The following is a 15,477-nucleotide window of genomic DNA, read 5'->3' as shown; positions in this document are numbered from 1 at the left end:
ATGCCAACATTCATCTCATGAGAGCACTCAATGAATGAGAAATATAAATGTTCTCTCCAAGGTCTATCACGTTCAGTAAAAGTGATGCTTTTTCATGGAAGCGATGAGGAAATCTTTATCACAAATTAGTGTAAAGTAGGCTAAATCAAATGCAAAGATCGTTCCTTTCTCATTGGATTTCTGAAGAAAAGGAACATTGTTGCCTTGGCAGCCCAAATTGTTGAATATGTACAAAGTTGCTGCGGAAAAATCATGGCCCGATGAAGAAGAGAAAGAAAACTTTAAAGAAGTCATAATGTGTTATTATTTTCAGAATATAGTTATCAGTTTTTTGTTTTATCATTCATATAGCATTTCTGTAAAATACTAGAATGTCATTGACACTTGGTAGCACAAACATTTTTTATTTGATTGTATTCATTTACTTTTATTCTAAATCAACATCAGTATTGTTGTAGCTGTAATTGTAACAAATATACCTGCATCATTTATATTTTCCACCCCAACTAGCAAGCTGGGAAAACACCAATGTTTGTCAGTCTTAAAAGCCCCATTCAATAGCTTGATGACTGACAGTAAGATTTAGGTGCAACTATTAGAATAATCTTCACGATGTTTTCACTAGTTCGTATCATCTAATTTATATGAATTGTAGTTTTCTTCAGCCCAGAAAAGACCCTTTATATTCAAATACTTTTCTTATTTAAATCAAGGAGGCCGTCATGTTTTTCATATTAGTTCGTCCAGTCTGGACTAAACACCTTTTGAGTTTTTATGACAGTTAAAGGCCACCACAGTTTCTTTTTCATGTTTAGAAGGAGAGGGTGAGGTGAGGGGAGTTCAGCTGCGACATGCAATTGATAATAGATATCACAAAATTATGCACACTGTACCTTTAAAGCTCACAAAATTATGCACACTGTACCTTTAAAGCTCACAAAATTATGCACACTGTACCTTTAAAGCACAAAGTCACATTCCTAACAAGACTCACATGGACTCTTATTTATGAACTGACATAAATAAGAGTCCATGTTTTATTTCCCCTTAAAAGTCCCTATCTAGATGGTTTGCTCAGTATTTAATATAGATCAGTGTGAGAGATACATGCAGCTTCACTGTGCCCATGCAGATCCTTCCACAATTACACTGAAATTACACTACAGCCCCTTTTCCATCTTTGATTTGATCCTGGATGAGTCCCCAATTGTCAAAACCCGGCTCAAGGCCAGGAGACCATACATGAGTTTAACCTAAAAATATATAATTTACAGAAATGTAAATGAAACTGCTTGTATGCTGCAGCCAGACCAGCAACCAACATCAATACTCCTTGTCAGGCTCCTGCAGGGAGAGGGCTGGTTCAAGGGGTCGTCAGAGTCTGCAATGGGAATGGATACAATCAACACTCACTCCGGGATCAAATGACTCTGCAGTAGACTGGTTTTTATCAGCTGCGATAAGCAGGGATGAAAACATGACACATGCATGAACGCTCTTATTTGTTCTTTATTTTGACAAACTGATCCTGCACTTTGCACTTTTTCTGCACAATGTTATGATGCACATTGAACATCCAGGCTTCGGCACATAAATAGCCGTGAACGTTTGTGTACTTACTGCTCCTGGGGTGGGGCTGGGGGGAATGGTTACAGATCAGAGGACAAATCATACAAATCATGTCATGTCAATTCACTTCATGTACAAGGGCTGAGAGAGGCTCTGCATCCAAACACAAGCAGGGTTCTTGTTGTGATGGTTCTTGTTGATTTAAATATAAATGCAGGCACTTTTGTTCGCTTTAGAGATGGACTTTAGTAAAGAAGTGAGGTTCCTGTGGTTAAACAGCTGGGGACCAAGCTCCCAATCTGAAGGATAACAAGGATTCATCCCTTTATGAATCATTCATTCCTATAAAAATTCATTTTGATCAAAATGGCCTCATGCAGAGGCCATCTCACAACTTAAATCCTCCACAACAAAAAAATAAATGTCCTGGTGCCAGGAAACATTTTCCGTGAATAGGTGCTCACTAACTATCCACTTCTCTAGCCCATCGCATATCTCATCCTTCACATCGCCAGATCAGATATGAAACCCGACAAGCACCATGGTCATTTATTACTATCCATGCTTCGCCAACCACACAGAATCACAAATCCACCACATGTTGCAGCTCTTCAGCTTGACATGACTGAGGAAGAAAATCACACATTTGACCTCGTGTTTGCTGAGGATGGGTTGATGAAGACACGGTGATGCATCGACACTCGTCTTCATGTTCATGCGGACTGATAAATTGTCAGCGAAAAGCCAGGAAGCGCAGCCACCCATTCACAATGACTCGAGGATTTAGATAGATTTTCTGCTCCGTGTGGGGGGTTAGAGCTTCCTGTACAGGGATGCCATTAGTTTGATCCAGCAGACAAAGGACTGAATGTCTTCCTATATATTTTCTACTGAAGCTCTCTGTGTGCTATAATCACTCACTTCATTTTCTTTCTCATTGCATTTTCACACACTCCACTTCTTCTTCGTGATAGTACTGCTGAGACAAACTTTGATGAATCTGAAATAAATGTTATTTTCTTTGTGTAAACAGGTGTTTACCTGTAGAGGAAATGAATGGGGAGCTTTCATTTAAGCAAGCCAGTAGAATGTACAAAATACACATGTTAGCCCACATAGTTTAATGTGTTATGTACCACAGTGGTACAAACGTATTTGTGATAATATCCCCCCTCCCACCTCGTGTATTACTTGTTGGCAATGTGAATCCCTGAACCAGACTGTAACAAACAACAGGCACAGATTTTCTCTGTAAGAGCCCATGAGTAAAAACAAAGCAAAACACAGATCTACCAGATGTCGGCCGGATGAATTTATTTTACCTTTTAAAACCAGAGAAAAAAGTGTAGTGTGGCCTATTCAAAATAAAGTTTTCTGAAGGTAGAGCCAATTTCCTTTTGGACATGAAGGGGTCAATAATTAAATCATTAATCAGCTTAATAAACTGAATTCATGAAGACTCCTTGATGTCTATGTCCTAACTCACTTACTGGTTGATTTCTGTGGCTAAGAAGATCCCTCTGGGCAAACCAGTGAAATAATCCTGTAATGCTCCTCATGTAATCATATCCCCTGCGTGGGAAGATGATGACGTGACTGTATTCCAGCTGTATGGGCACATAGGAAAAACTGTAAGGTGAATTTTATAACTTTAATGAAGAGCAAAACCCTAAATAGCAGGGACATCACTTAAAAATGTAAACATATAAACAAATCAAAATTGCAAATAATTTATATATCATTCATTCAAACGATTTATTAGAATTTCTTATATGTGACTTTAATTGCACCAAAGCTATTTCCAAATGGGAGTCAACTGTATACCAATCTGTGTGTACATATCTGATTTACAAGTGTATTGAATGTAGTGAAAACAACTCTGTAAAGGTATAAATAGATGTGTGAATGTGTGGATAAATATTAAAGGCTAAAAGGCTCCAAGAGCTGGGAATCCAATTCATCCGTTACAAGTCAGGCATGACTGTCTTTTTACACGTGCTTCCTTTCTACATGTCTGTTGTGCACTAGATCTGCAAATGTGAGTGGACATTTGTTTTTGTGTCATTTGCATCCCCACAGTCAAACCAGCAACAGGGGCATCGCAGCAAAATAGGCAAAGCAGGCAATTGCGTGGGGCCCAGAGCTTAGGGTGGTCCCTCGACAACCACTGATAATGTTAGTCCACAGCAACTACATTTTTGTGAGAACACCCTTAAATTCTATGACTGGCTATATGCATGACGCTGCAATGACACCATGACAGGAAATCTCCTGACAGGGCCCCATGCCCCTGGCTTCGTGGCAAAAGCTTTGTCATTTTTTGGGGTCGAAGACTAAAGCATCTATATGTGTGTGTATGATGTTCTTCAGATGTTAGTGGGCTTTTGCACTTTACTTCTTTACCCTTATCTCTGTGCATAACTTTGATGTTTGGTATCATGTGGAGTTTGCATGTTCGCCTCAGGATGTCCCTGCTTCCCTCCACAGTCCAAAGACATTCAGATTGGGATTAGTTTCTCTGCAGCAATTTGATTTTGATTGACACAAGGCGTCAATGTGATTGTGAATTGGCTTTTTCTTGCTTTTGTAATTTTTGTTTCAGACTTTTATTTTCTATTTGTTCTATTTATTCCTCGTACACCTCTTCAATCTCACAATCTTCTCTGTCTTCATCTTTCCTGTCTCTGTCTTCATCTTTCCTGTCTCTGTCTTTATCTTTCCTGTCTCTGCTCTTTCATTGTCTTTATCTTTCCTGCCTCTGCTCTTTCATTCTGTTGCCTCTCATTCTATTCATCTTTGTGACTGTCAACACACTCTGAATGTATCAGTGTATCATTAGCTTGATGCTCATCTGCCTTCAAATGTCTGTGAGCTGAGCATGCTGATGGGCAAATGTGGAAAATGAAAAAGAAAAGTGATTGAAAACAGAATGTTATGTGAACTTTAAACATTTTGTGGTAATGATGTATTCAGCTTAATGTCACCTGAAGTGCAGCTTGAAAGGAAGCATGTCTGACATGTATTTTCAAGTATAGTGTTGTAAAAGTAAGTGATAAGCTTCTTTATCTCTGAGCGCTCTATCAAGCTGAAGTGTCACTCACCGCCTGGGCTTTGAAACAGCTTTTTTAGCCTGTGAGCAAAATAAAATACAGCCTGGGACCTAAAAGGAAAATTTGATTCTGTCGCCTCAGCAGTCAGTCCCATTACAACATATTAAAGCCCATGCCATGTGGGAGCCCGGCAGAGACTCCAGCTTAGACAGACTATTACTGGATTTACCAAAAGGTGAGCCAGCAGGTGAGTGGGAGCTTTAGCACCTCTCAAAGTGAATTTCAATCATTAAAAAAAAGAATTCACGTCTTCCCACTATCACAGTAAAGTCTGACAAAATAAACCAGCTACTGTAAAGGTGGAGCCCAAACCATCACGCACTAAAATAAACCAGCTACTGTAAAGGTGGAGCCCAAACCATCACCCACTAAACTTAAAAGATGGATAACCACAGTGATCAGATCTGGGCAGTCTACTGTATATTCTCTAACTGACCAGAGGTGATAATGCACGAGAACATGGAAAAACCGGTGACAGGAAATTACATCAGGGTACACAGGGGGTAGAGCGGGTTGTCCTCTAACCAGACGGTTGGTGTTTCGATTCCAGTCTTCCCCATTCCGAAGTGACCTTGGTCAAGATACTGAACCCCGAATTTCCCCTGGCCGCTGTTTGCATAGTGACAGTGCTGCACATGCTGTAGATGCACTGTATGAATGTGTATGTGAATGGGTAAATGGCAAAACTGTGGTCCTAAAAGACTAGACTAGAATTTTTTTTTTTTTACACACATTACTATTATTTACTATATGATAAGTGCAGATGCATATATATGCAATTGCACATCATCTTATATGACAACACTAAACTTGCTTTGTTGCTATGGTGTCAGACAAGGCAATGCACAAAAGATGTGATGCTGTGAACAAAGACCAGATAAAGACTTCATTTGAAGGTCAGACTGTGCTTGTATTTAAACGTGTTTTTTGAGCAGCAAACACAATTATATCATTGTTCTTTGAAGAAATACACAATTTAATATCACATTTAATACCAAATTGTTAAAAGAAATACATTCATGGGATGAACATGACTTATACACCCTTGAACCAAATTGCCCCGCCTCCCATACCTGGCATTTAATTGGTTTGATTTCAGACAAACCATAGAGGTGAAAATACACTTTAAATGTGTGAAACAGGATTTCAAATTCATAAGTTCTACCTACCTAAGCCACCACAATTGTTCTTACAATAAAACAACAGATCTTCATTATTTGATTTGTTTAGATTTATCTAACATTATATTCATATTATGTATAAGTTGTTAAAATGGGAAATTCCAGAGACTAACTTCTGACTTATAAACAATGACTTGTTGGATTTTCTCCTTTTCAAACATCACTCTTCGGAGCCATTTATGAAACCTGATCCGCTGTGACATTCCCACACTGAGCTCCAGCACGGCAGCTACACTCACAGATATATGTCAAAGCCATTACAGCAGCAATCCCTCAATCTCCCTCTGTGTTTGTGCACCAGATCAAGCAACACACTCTCATAACTCATCTCGTACACTTCTTCATGATCTCAGTTGGACCCCACACATTTCTGTGTGTCCCTACAAACACTCTCCTACACACAAAAAAAGGATTAAAAAAAAACTGATTGGGTTGAAGGAACAAGAACGAACAAGAACTTAAATAACATATAAGAGAAGAAACAAAGAACAACAACAGGATCTTTGTCCTTTTTTTAAGTGCACTACTCTAAAGGCTGAAGTAAAGTTTATCCACACACCCTTGTAAAATATGTATTACTAGAAGGTTAGCACAGAGAGTGACTAAACACTTTTGCTCCCATCAGCATCAGCTTTATTCCCTTGCAAAATCATTTAATTTCTTTTTTTTTTTCTTTTTAGGTGAACTTTGTGCCCTTGAACAGTAGCAAGCCGTCCTGACAGCCCTGACCTTTGAGGGAAAGTGGAGGAAAACGGAGAGTGCTATTGTGGCCTATTAGCTGTGCTGCCCTGTCCACCTTTTTATTTAACCTCCTTTGTCAAGGCATATGCTTGAAAAAAGAGGGATGGTTAGCAGAGAAATACGAGGGGTCAATGCACGGATATAAGAAAGCTAGGTAGCTGAGGGATGTACTTTCCCTAGCAGGCGTAACTCTTTATTGAATTAAAGAATGTCCAATGCTGAGAGCATAATTGGGGGAGTAAACTGCTAGTGCTAAGGCTAAATTGCTAATGGGGCTGAGTGTAGACTCTCTATGAAGATGGATGACACGTCTGCACTTCCTCCCAATATCAAGAAATGAAGCCAAAATATCCTGGATAGGCAGCTGCCATCTTGCATATTTGGTGCCAGAGATTGCGCAGTAGCAATTTAGGGGATGGAGGCACAATAGTGAAGTCTGTCAAAAACATGCAATTAACACATTATTCTTATATATATATTCAAACTATAATACAGCCATTATTAGCAGCAAATAACTAAGCTTTAGAAAGCATCCATGCGAAAAGAACTACTGAAAATGACAGAGATCACTGGTTGTGCACTTTGACTCTTTAATTTGGTCCCTGTCTTGTCCATTAACATGGAGGAGGTGGGGTTTATGAGCAAACAATTGCAAGCCACTGGGGGAGGCATTAACATAAAGAAAACTTCTTCTGTTCGCTCAATGCTGGCCGGGATTGGACGCAGTCCCATGCACTCTGTGTCTGTCAAACTAGGATTGTTATTGTTAATATATGGATGGATGTAAAATAAAAGATATAAGAGATCAGCTTAAAGCACTGGGATAGAATAGTAAATCCTCCTTTTTTCTTTACTTCTTTATCACACAAAAGCACGTACGCTTGAGGTACAGACATCCTCAGTGGCCTGTGATTGACTTGACAAATGTGCTGTGGAGCAGCACTCTGACAATATATACCTATCTGGCCTCATGTGGAAACCTGCAGGCTTTTCCCTTCCACACTCCTTCACCCCATCAATCATCAGAATCTGAGGCAGCCTCCGTCCTCTATAAGGAAGATAAATATAGATAAGGCTGAGTATCACTTTCACCTCATTTAGATTACATGAGACTTAACAGTCAGAATAAACTTCCAAATACCCTACGTATGTAAAACAGCTGAAATACATCTGAAAAAAGTAAAACACCATATTGCTCCTACAGTATACATGTATGTCTATTTTCAATCTCAGGCCTTGTCTGCCTCTGGGTATATTCCCTGTCAGACCCTGACAAGCAGAAAAACATCCTCACCCCTGAGTCTTCACACCGAGCCTGCTGTCACAGCCTGTTGTCAGTCCTCAGTCAGGCTGCAGTAAGGCGACTGCAGTGACCGCTGCCTCCAGGACTCCTCCAAAGGTCCCGTGTCACTCGTACACAGGCTTCTCTGCAGTGACTTCGGCTCCCACAGAGTTGAGTTAAGGTACCTCTTCACAAATCGCAAATCAAGCATGCCGTGGTGTTTGCTCTGAGCTCCATAAGGGAATTGCTTTGGCCATTGTGCACCATGGCTGCAGCCCTTGGGTTGTCTAAGGACTGCTGTCTGGTCTTGAGACTCAGCAGAAATCCAGATCCATCAGACCCGGCTACACTCTTCAGTCCTCAGCTGTCCAGTGTTGGTGAGTCTGTGTCACTGCAGCCAAACACATTCTGTGCTGACAGAATGAACAACAACATCAGGTGGATGGTTCCTCTCCTGACAGTTGTAGTTATCTGAGTTACCATAGCCTTCGTCCGTCTACTCCAACCAGTCTTAATATTCTCCCCTGACCTCTCTCATCAGGTCAGCAATTCCAGCCCTCACTGAAGGTTTGTCTCCATTCTAAATTAAACGTCAAGTTTGTGAAAATCCCTGATGATCAGCAGTTTGAAAAATACACAAACCAGCGGATCTGTCAGCACAGTCACTCATATGCATTTCTTTCTCCACTGTGATGTTTGATGTCAACATTAACTGAAGCAGCTGAACTGTATCTGCAGGATTTGACACACTGCACTGCAGCTACACTATTGGCTGATTGGATAACTGCATGAATCAACAGTCAGTGTACACAAGTATCCATTAGAGCTTGGTCTCCTTAACCTCTATATTTGAGTATTTGCATGGCTCTATGGAGCACTGATGAGTGGGATGAAACAGTGTTCCGTCGAATGTATATGTCATTTTTAAAATTCTCTCTGTAAATTTGAAGTTGAAAGCATTTTTTTTTTTGAAGAACTGTATAACACAAGTCATATCTTAGTTTGGACTGTAATAACTTAAATAAAATATTACAGGAAGATTACTCTATATTTTTATTTTTAACTCAATTATTAGTTTTGTTTTTGTTAATGTATAAATCATATATGGATATAATTAGTATCAATTAAGCCTGATAATCATTTCAGAGTTTCTAGAAGTTTAATAAAATATAGCATTTAACATTTTAATTCATTACCTTAGTTATGTTACATTTATTTTATATAAACTGTATGTAGCCTACTTTAATCATATATATATATATATATATATATACACATATGCACATACATATTATAATTGATGGTAGATTTTGATATTCATCACTGTTCCTTTTTCTCTGGAATGTCACAAAACTAAAAACATTTCTTGCGTTTTAAGTATATTATTATTCTCTATCTGATAATAATGGCACGTCTATAAGTTGACATGATAAATGAGAGCGAAAACACAGACTCAGCTAACCAGAAGAAATAATGAGAGAGATGCTGGGATCCTGAAAAGTGGCCTTTCCTGCCTCCTAGTGGAGTCATGGGTAAGAATCTAAATGAATATATACATTCACACTGGATCATCACATCACGCAGGTATATTGATTAATCATATAATTATTAGCTGTTGTAGATACGTGGAGGCTGTAATATGCAAAACATATGGAGACAAGAGAGGAGGCTTCTCTGAAATTAATTGAAATGGTTAAAATGAACCTATTACATGTGAAGAGACAGAACATGTTACGGCTCCCAGTTCATATGAGTTTTTGTAGAAAATAATCTTCAAATTCTGAAAACAACAGAAAGGTGATAACAACAAATATAACAATACAAATAATTTGGTTGATTTGACAAAATTTGCTCCAATGAAAAGTCCCGTGGCTGATTTTTCATTTGAAGTTTAATTGGAATTTGATCTGAGGAACTGATGAAACCGATCATTTTAAGGATGGTTGTTTCTTTTTTCATCAGTGTTTGTGTGTGAGAGAGAGAGAGAGAGAGAGTTTGTGAGAGAGAGAGAGTTTGTGTGTGTTCATGTTGACTGTGTCGGTGACGTAACGGCCCCTTGGCTCCTCTCTCTCTCTCTCACACACATACACACACCAACACGCGCACGCACGCACGCGCAGAGACTAACGCAGTGGAGCAGCGGCAGCAGCAGACGCTCAGTGCTGCTCTCGCCGTGCGGAGCGGAGGAGTAGAGGAGACAGCGCAGGATAAACTGTATGTCTGTGTAGTTATGCCTCGGCTCCAGGAATATAAGTCTCACCTCTCTCTCACCGCGCTCCTTTTTTCTCCTCTTTTCTTCCATCCACTACACTTTTGCTGCTCTTCCTTCTGTTGGAGAAGACGCTAAGGAACGCCGGCTGTGCGTCATGGTGCGTCCTGGCGCATTATTTCTGGATCTTTAACAGAAAAGAGTTAGTGGGTTTTTTTTGTTCTTTTTGCTTGGACAACAAAATGAAGCGCTTTTTAAGTGTGGATGGGGAGAGAGGGAGCGATTTGCAGCCCGTGTCTGTCTCTGGGTGTTCGGCTGCAGCTGCCGGTGATCTGCATGAAGCCACTGAATAAATTGGCTCTCTCTATAAGGAAAAAAGGGGGGTTGCAGTAAGCGGCTTTTTCTCCCTCCGAGTCTCCTCTGGTTCTGACAATGTGCCAAGTCCATCAGCCGCCACACAGGAGCCCGGTGATTTGCGGTGGTGTCATTTTCTTTCCTTTCAAGGATTGATTTTTGTGGGGACGGATTTTTGGATTTCAGGGTGAAGGGAAATGGAGAGATTTGCGCACGTCTGGTGCGTCACGGTCCCTTTTTAACACTAGATAACAGCGGTGCGCCTGTTTCCTGCGCCAGTGTGCTTTCATCTGTGTGAGTGTTTTTGTGTGTGTATGTGAGGGAGAGCCTCTACCTCTTTTTCCCCTCTCTCTACTGTGAGAACTCCCCCGTTTTTTTTTTTTTTCCTCTCCGCCCGAGCTTTACGCTTCAAAGTTAAATGCTGGATCTATATTTCAGCGACCATTTTCGGCTGTAAAAATGCTGAGCGGCGTCCTCCTACTGAGCGTCCTCACGGTCACCAGCCTGTCACCGTCCGAAACGGAGAGCCGCAAAACTTCAGCCTCCAAAGACATCTGCAAGACCCGCTGCGCCTGCGAGGAGCGGGAGAACATACTGAACATCAACTGCGAGAATAAAGGATTTACCACCGTCAGTCAGTTCCAGGCGCCAGCAAACAAAATCTCCCATTTCTTTCTAAATGGAAACTTCCTGTCACGGCTTGGTGCCAATGAGTTTGTCAGTTATGGCAATGTCACCTCACTGCATCTGGGGAATAATGGCTTGCAGGAGATCCGAACCAGCGCTTTTAACGGGCTTCGCTTTCTGAAGCGGCTCCATTTGAACAACAACAACCTGGAGGTGATTAAAGAGGACACCTTCGCTGGACTGGAGAGTTTGGAGTATTTACAGGCAGACTATAATTATATCAGTGCCATAGAGCCAGGCGCTTTCAGTAAGCTGAATAAACTCAAAGTCTTGATCCTTAATGATAACCTGTTGTTGTCTTTGCCCCCTAATATTTTCCGCTTTGTGCTCCTTACCCACTTGGATTTACGAGGCAACCGGCTCAAGATGCTGCCGTTTGCCGGGGTCCTGGAGCACATAGGCGGCATCATGGAGATCCAGCTGGAGGAGAACCCCTGGAATTGCACCTGTGATCTAATTCCTCTCAAATCCTGGTTGGACACCATCTCCGTCTTTGTTGGGGACATAGTGTGTGAGACGCCGTTCAGGCTGCACGGTAAAGACATCACTCAGCTCATAAAGCAGGATCTGTGTCCGCGCAGGAATGCTGGCGAGCGTGTGCACCCCCCCTCTGACTCTCACTTTCAAGGAGCCCTTCCCCCGACCTACCACCCCGGCATGGTCACCCCCACCCGTGCCCCTAAAGCATCCCGCCCACCAAAAATGCGCTATAGGCCCACCGCTCGCATCTCAAAGGACAAACACGTCTTTGGGCCGATAATGGTTTACCAGACACGCTCCCCTGTGCCCATGTTGTGTCCCAGTGTGTGCGTGTGCACATCACAAAACCCTGACAGCGGATTGAACATTAACTGTCAAGAAAGAAAGCTGCATAACATCAGTGAGCTCAACCCCAAGCCCTCCTACCCAAAGAAACTCCACCTGACCGGTAACTACTTGCAAGTAATTTACAGAACTGATCTGACTGAGTACAGCTCGCTGGAGCTGCTCCATTTAGGAAATAACAGGATCGCAGTGATTCAGGAGGGGGCATTTGAGAATCTGACAAACCTCAGACGGCTCTATCTCAATGGGAATTACATTGAATCACTCACTCAATCTCTTTTTGCTGGTCTGCAGTCGCTCCAGTATCTGTATTTGGAATACAACATCATCAAGGACATTTTACCACAAACATTCAATGCTCTGCATAACCTGCAGCTGCTATTTCTCAACAACAATCTGCTACGGTCGCTCCCTGACAATGTTTTTGGGGGAACCATGTTAACAAGGCTCAACCTGCGGAATAATCATTTCAGCTACCTTCCGGTTAAAGGTGTTCTGGACCAGCTCTCAGCTTTCATCCAGATTGACCTGCAGGAGAACCCCTGGGACTGCACCTGCGACATTGTGGCGCTCAAAAACTGGATGGAGCTGTCGAGTACCAGCGTGGTGGTCAACGAAATCACATGCGATTCGCCCTCAAAGCATGCGGGCCGCCTGCTGCGCTCACTTCGCAATGAGGCCATATGTCCTGAGCCTAGTGAGGTGCCCCCACCACAATATGCCCCCCCTACAAAAAATCCTACGTTAATAAGCCCTGGCACTGAAGCCACCACCCCCTCATCTTCTTCTTCCTCCTCTTCTTCTTTTAGTTCTGTCAGCCCCACTGAATCCAGACTCCACACCCCTGACTTACACCCTGAGGTCCCACTTTCAGTCCTGATCCTTGGGCTCCTTGTTGTTTTCATCCTTTCAGTATGCTTTGGTGCAGGCCTCTTTGTTTTTGTTCTAAAACGGCGCAAAGGGGTAGAACACGTGCCCACAGGTGCCAACAACTTAGATCTCAACTCTTTCCAAGTGCAATATGGTTCCTACACTCCAGAACCGACCCAAGACAAAACCTCTGAAAGCCACATGTATAACTACATCCCCCCACCTGTTGGCTCCATGTGCCAAAACCCCATTTACATGCAGAAGGATGGTGAGCAGGTGGCTTATTACCGCAATCTGAAGGAGCTTAGCTTCGGGCCCCTGGAAGCAAAGAAGGATGAAGTCCTCACCCGCAGCCCAGGGGCCTACACCATCAGCACAGTGGATTTTATGGATAAATCACCGACATCATGTGGTTTGACCCCAGAGCCTCCTGAGATGCTGTATCAAAACTTAGGGGAGAGGCCCAACAAAGAGCTTCCCACAGCTGCAGGTGTCCCTCCTTTCAATTACAACTTTTGCACTTTACCTAAGAGACCTTGCATCGTGCCCCCCTACGAGGTTGCTACAGCCCGGCGGCATATCACCAACCAGGACAGGTTGAACAAAACTGTGCTGTATGGCACCCCCAGGAAATACTACGGGGCCGATCACCCGTCCAGAAACAATGAGCACCCACTTCTGCTCCCTGGGAAGCTAAAAACAGAACCAGACTACCTGGAGGTTCTGGAGAAACAGACTGCGATGAGCCAACTGTAAGATAGCAACAAGACCACCCCCCAATTCATAATACCCATGCAATTACTCTAATAATAGCGCTCTCTATATATCTATCTTATCTATCCGTGTTCAATCCCACAAGATTGACTGGAAGTGAACTGAAGCCTTGATGATCTTTTTTCTCTCTTCCTTTTCTTCTCTACTTTATTTTCAAAATGTATAAAAGGAGTATAAGAAATATATTATTATGCAGTTCTATTTTTTCTCCTGGAAGGTATAAATTATTTCTTCTTCCTGAAAAATGAAGTTCTAAAAGACTTTGAAGACAGCAGGTATATAATGGGAAGGATTGTGTACAAATACGGCTTTGTGCTTTTCATAAAACTGTATTTTATTTTTTCCCTGTTAAAAAAAGAAAAAACTGAAAAAAGTATGAAATAACTATTCTTTGTAGAAGAGGAAATGCTACAGATTGACATTCCTGTACATAGTTAGCACACACAGATAAACCGTGAGTGTTAGATCATAAAAGAAAAACCTTTTCAAAATCCAATAAGCGGCAAAATCTCACTATACTTACTCCAGAAAGTGCCTTTGCACTCAACTATTTTACCAACAATGCTCTCTGCAAAATGGAAATGTTACTTTTTTCTGAAAGTGCTGTATTTTAAAGAATCAAATCTTTATGTAAAATGTAAAATTGAAAAAAAAAAAAAAAAGAAAACAGTGAACTTGAGTGTGAAATGATATTGTTGACAGGGAGACTCATGTTATTTTGCTTTCAGTATGACGTGTCTTTGGAGATGTACAACTTCTTGAGAACATTGTATGCTATAGGGGAGCGATACAGCGTGGAAAAAAATGGCGCCATTAAATTTTCACTGAAGCACTTTGTCAAGATCCCGAGCGTGAGGTAAAATTTGTTAAGACTGTGCATGATTATTTTTGGAAGCTGCGGTGAGCTGTGGACTGCTCTAATGTGTGCGTGGGTGTATGTGTGTGTGTGTGTGTGGTGGGAGCCAGAGAAAATGAAAATAGAGTTCACCCGCAGCTCCTTCGTCTCTCCCCCCACTGAAATGTGACGGCTCCTCTAAAGATTGATGAGGTGCTTTTTGTTTGTCTTTGCTTTTTTTTCCTTTTGCTTCTTCTGCATTTACTGATATCTGCTCTGGCCTCCTTTCTTCGTTTCAAGCTTTTCTCCAAACTCCTACTCCTCCCCATCCATCCTGATGATGTGCAGAAAACACTAACATTTGATGTGGAGGGTCGATATTTTCTTCAAGAGGGACAAGCGTGTGTCAGAACATCACCGAGGGCTGGACAGTGATTTTATAGTTTAAAAAAATATCTTGTTGGTTCTCATGACACGTACGGAGATTGATGATGTGTTTTTTTAAACAACTGCTGCTTCTTGCGTAATTTCACAGGAGAGCAGAATTGTCAGTGTTGCAATGAATAGTAGTGGATAACCCCCAGTAGAGGACAATACACCCGTGCTGAAAATTGGAGGTAGTCTGCAGTAAAGCTAGAAAGCATCTCTTTAAAGGCATCCAGCAAAGACTTCTTTTACCTACACTGATGAATGTTGCAGCTGCTGCTTCTCGAGTGACTTGGGGATGAATTGTTGTCAGGGTAGGTATTGACTGTGCTGCATTGCTGCTGTGAATGAGAAGTACAGATAAATGTGGTCTGCAGCAAAAAGGAGTGACCATGAAACACTGCGCTTCTCCCTATTCTGCTGTTTTCGAACACGCCACACGTTTGAGTCCACGGGTGCATGATGGTGATCCCCCCCCTGTGCATTTCCAGGCCTTCCCGCTGCCTTGTGACATGGATGAACTGTGCTGTCCACTGTAATGCTAATTCTGTTTTCTGTCCCTCAACTCGAGTTGACATTGGTTCTTTGTGTGCTCTGTGAATGGCCTCCCAGTG

The 15,477-nt window shown here is 41.8% G+C and overlaps 1 protein-coding gene across 1 annotated transcript; it reads left to right on the top strand.

Moving 5' to 3' along the window:
* The first annotated feature begins 10,005 nt into the window (after nucleotides 1-10,005).
* slitrk2 (SLIT and NTRK-like family, member 2) lies at nucleotides 10,006-14,445 on the top strand. Its single transcript, XM_020113547.2, has one exon. The coding sequence runs from the start codon at nucleotides 10,906-10,908 to the stop codon at nucleotides 13,582-13,584; it is 2,679 nt and encodes an 892-aa protein (XP_019969106.1). The 5' UTR covers nucleotides 10,006-10,905; the 3' UTR covers nucleotides 13,585-14,445.
* The last annotated feature ends 1,032 nt before the right edge of the window (nucleotides 14,446-15,477 follow it).

The sequence above is a fragment of the Paralichthys olivaceus genome, chromosome 9 (genome assembly GCF_024713975.1).
Source record: "Paralichthys olivaceus isolate ysfri-2021 chromosome 9, ASM2471397v2, whole genome shotgun sequence".
Taxonomy (NCBI): domain Eukaryota; kingdom Metazoa; phylum Chordata; class Actinopteri; order Pleuronectiformes; family Paralichthyidae; genus Paralichthys; species Paralichthys olivaceus.
The sequence above is the reverse complement of the archived record's forward strand: the minus strand, read 5'-3'. Positions and strand labels throughout refer to the sequence as shown.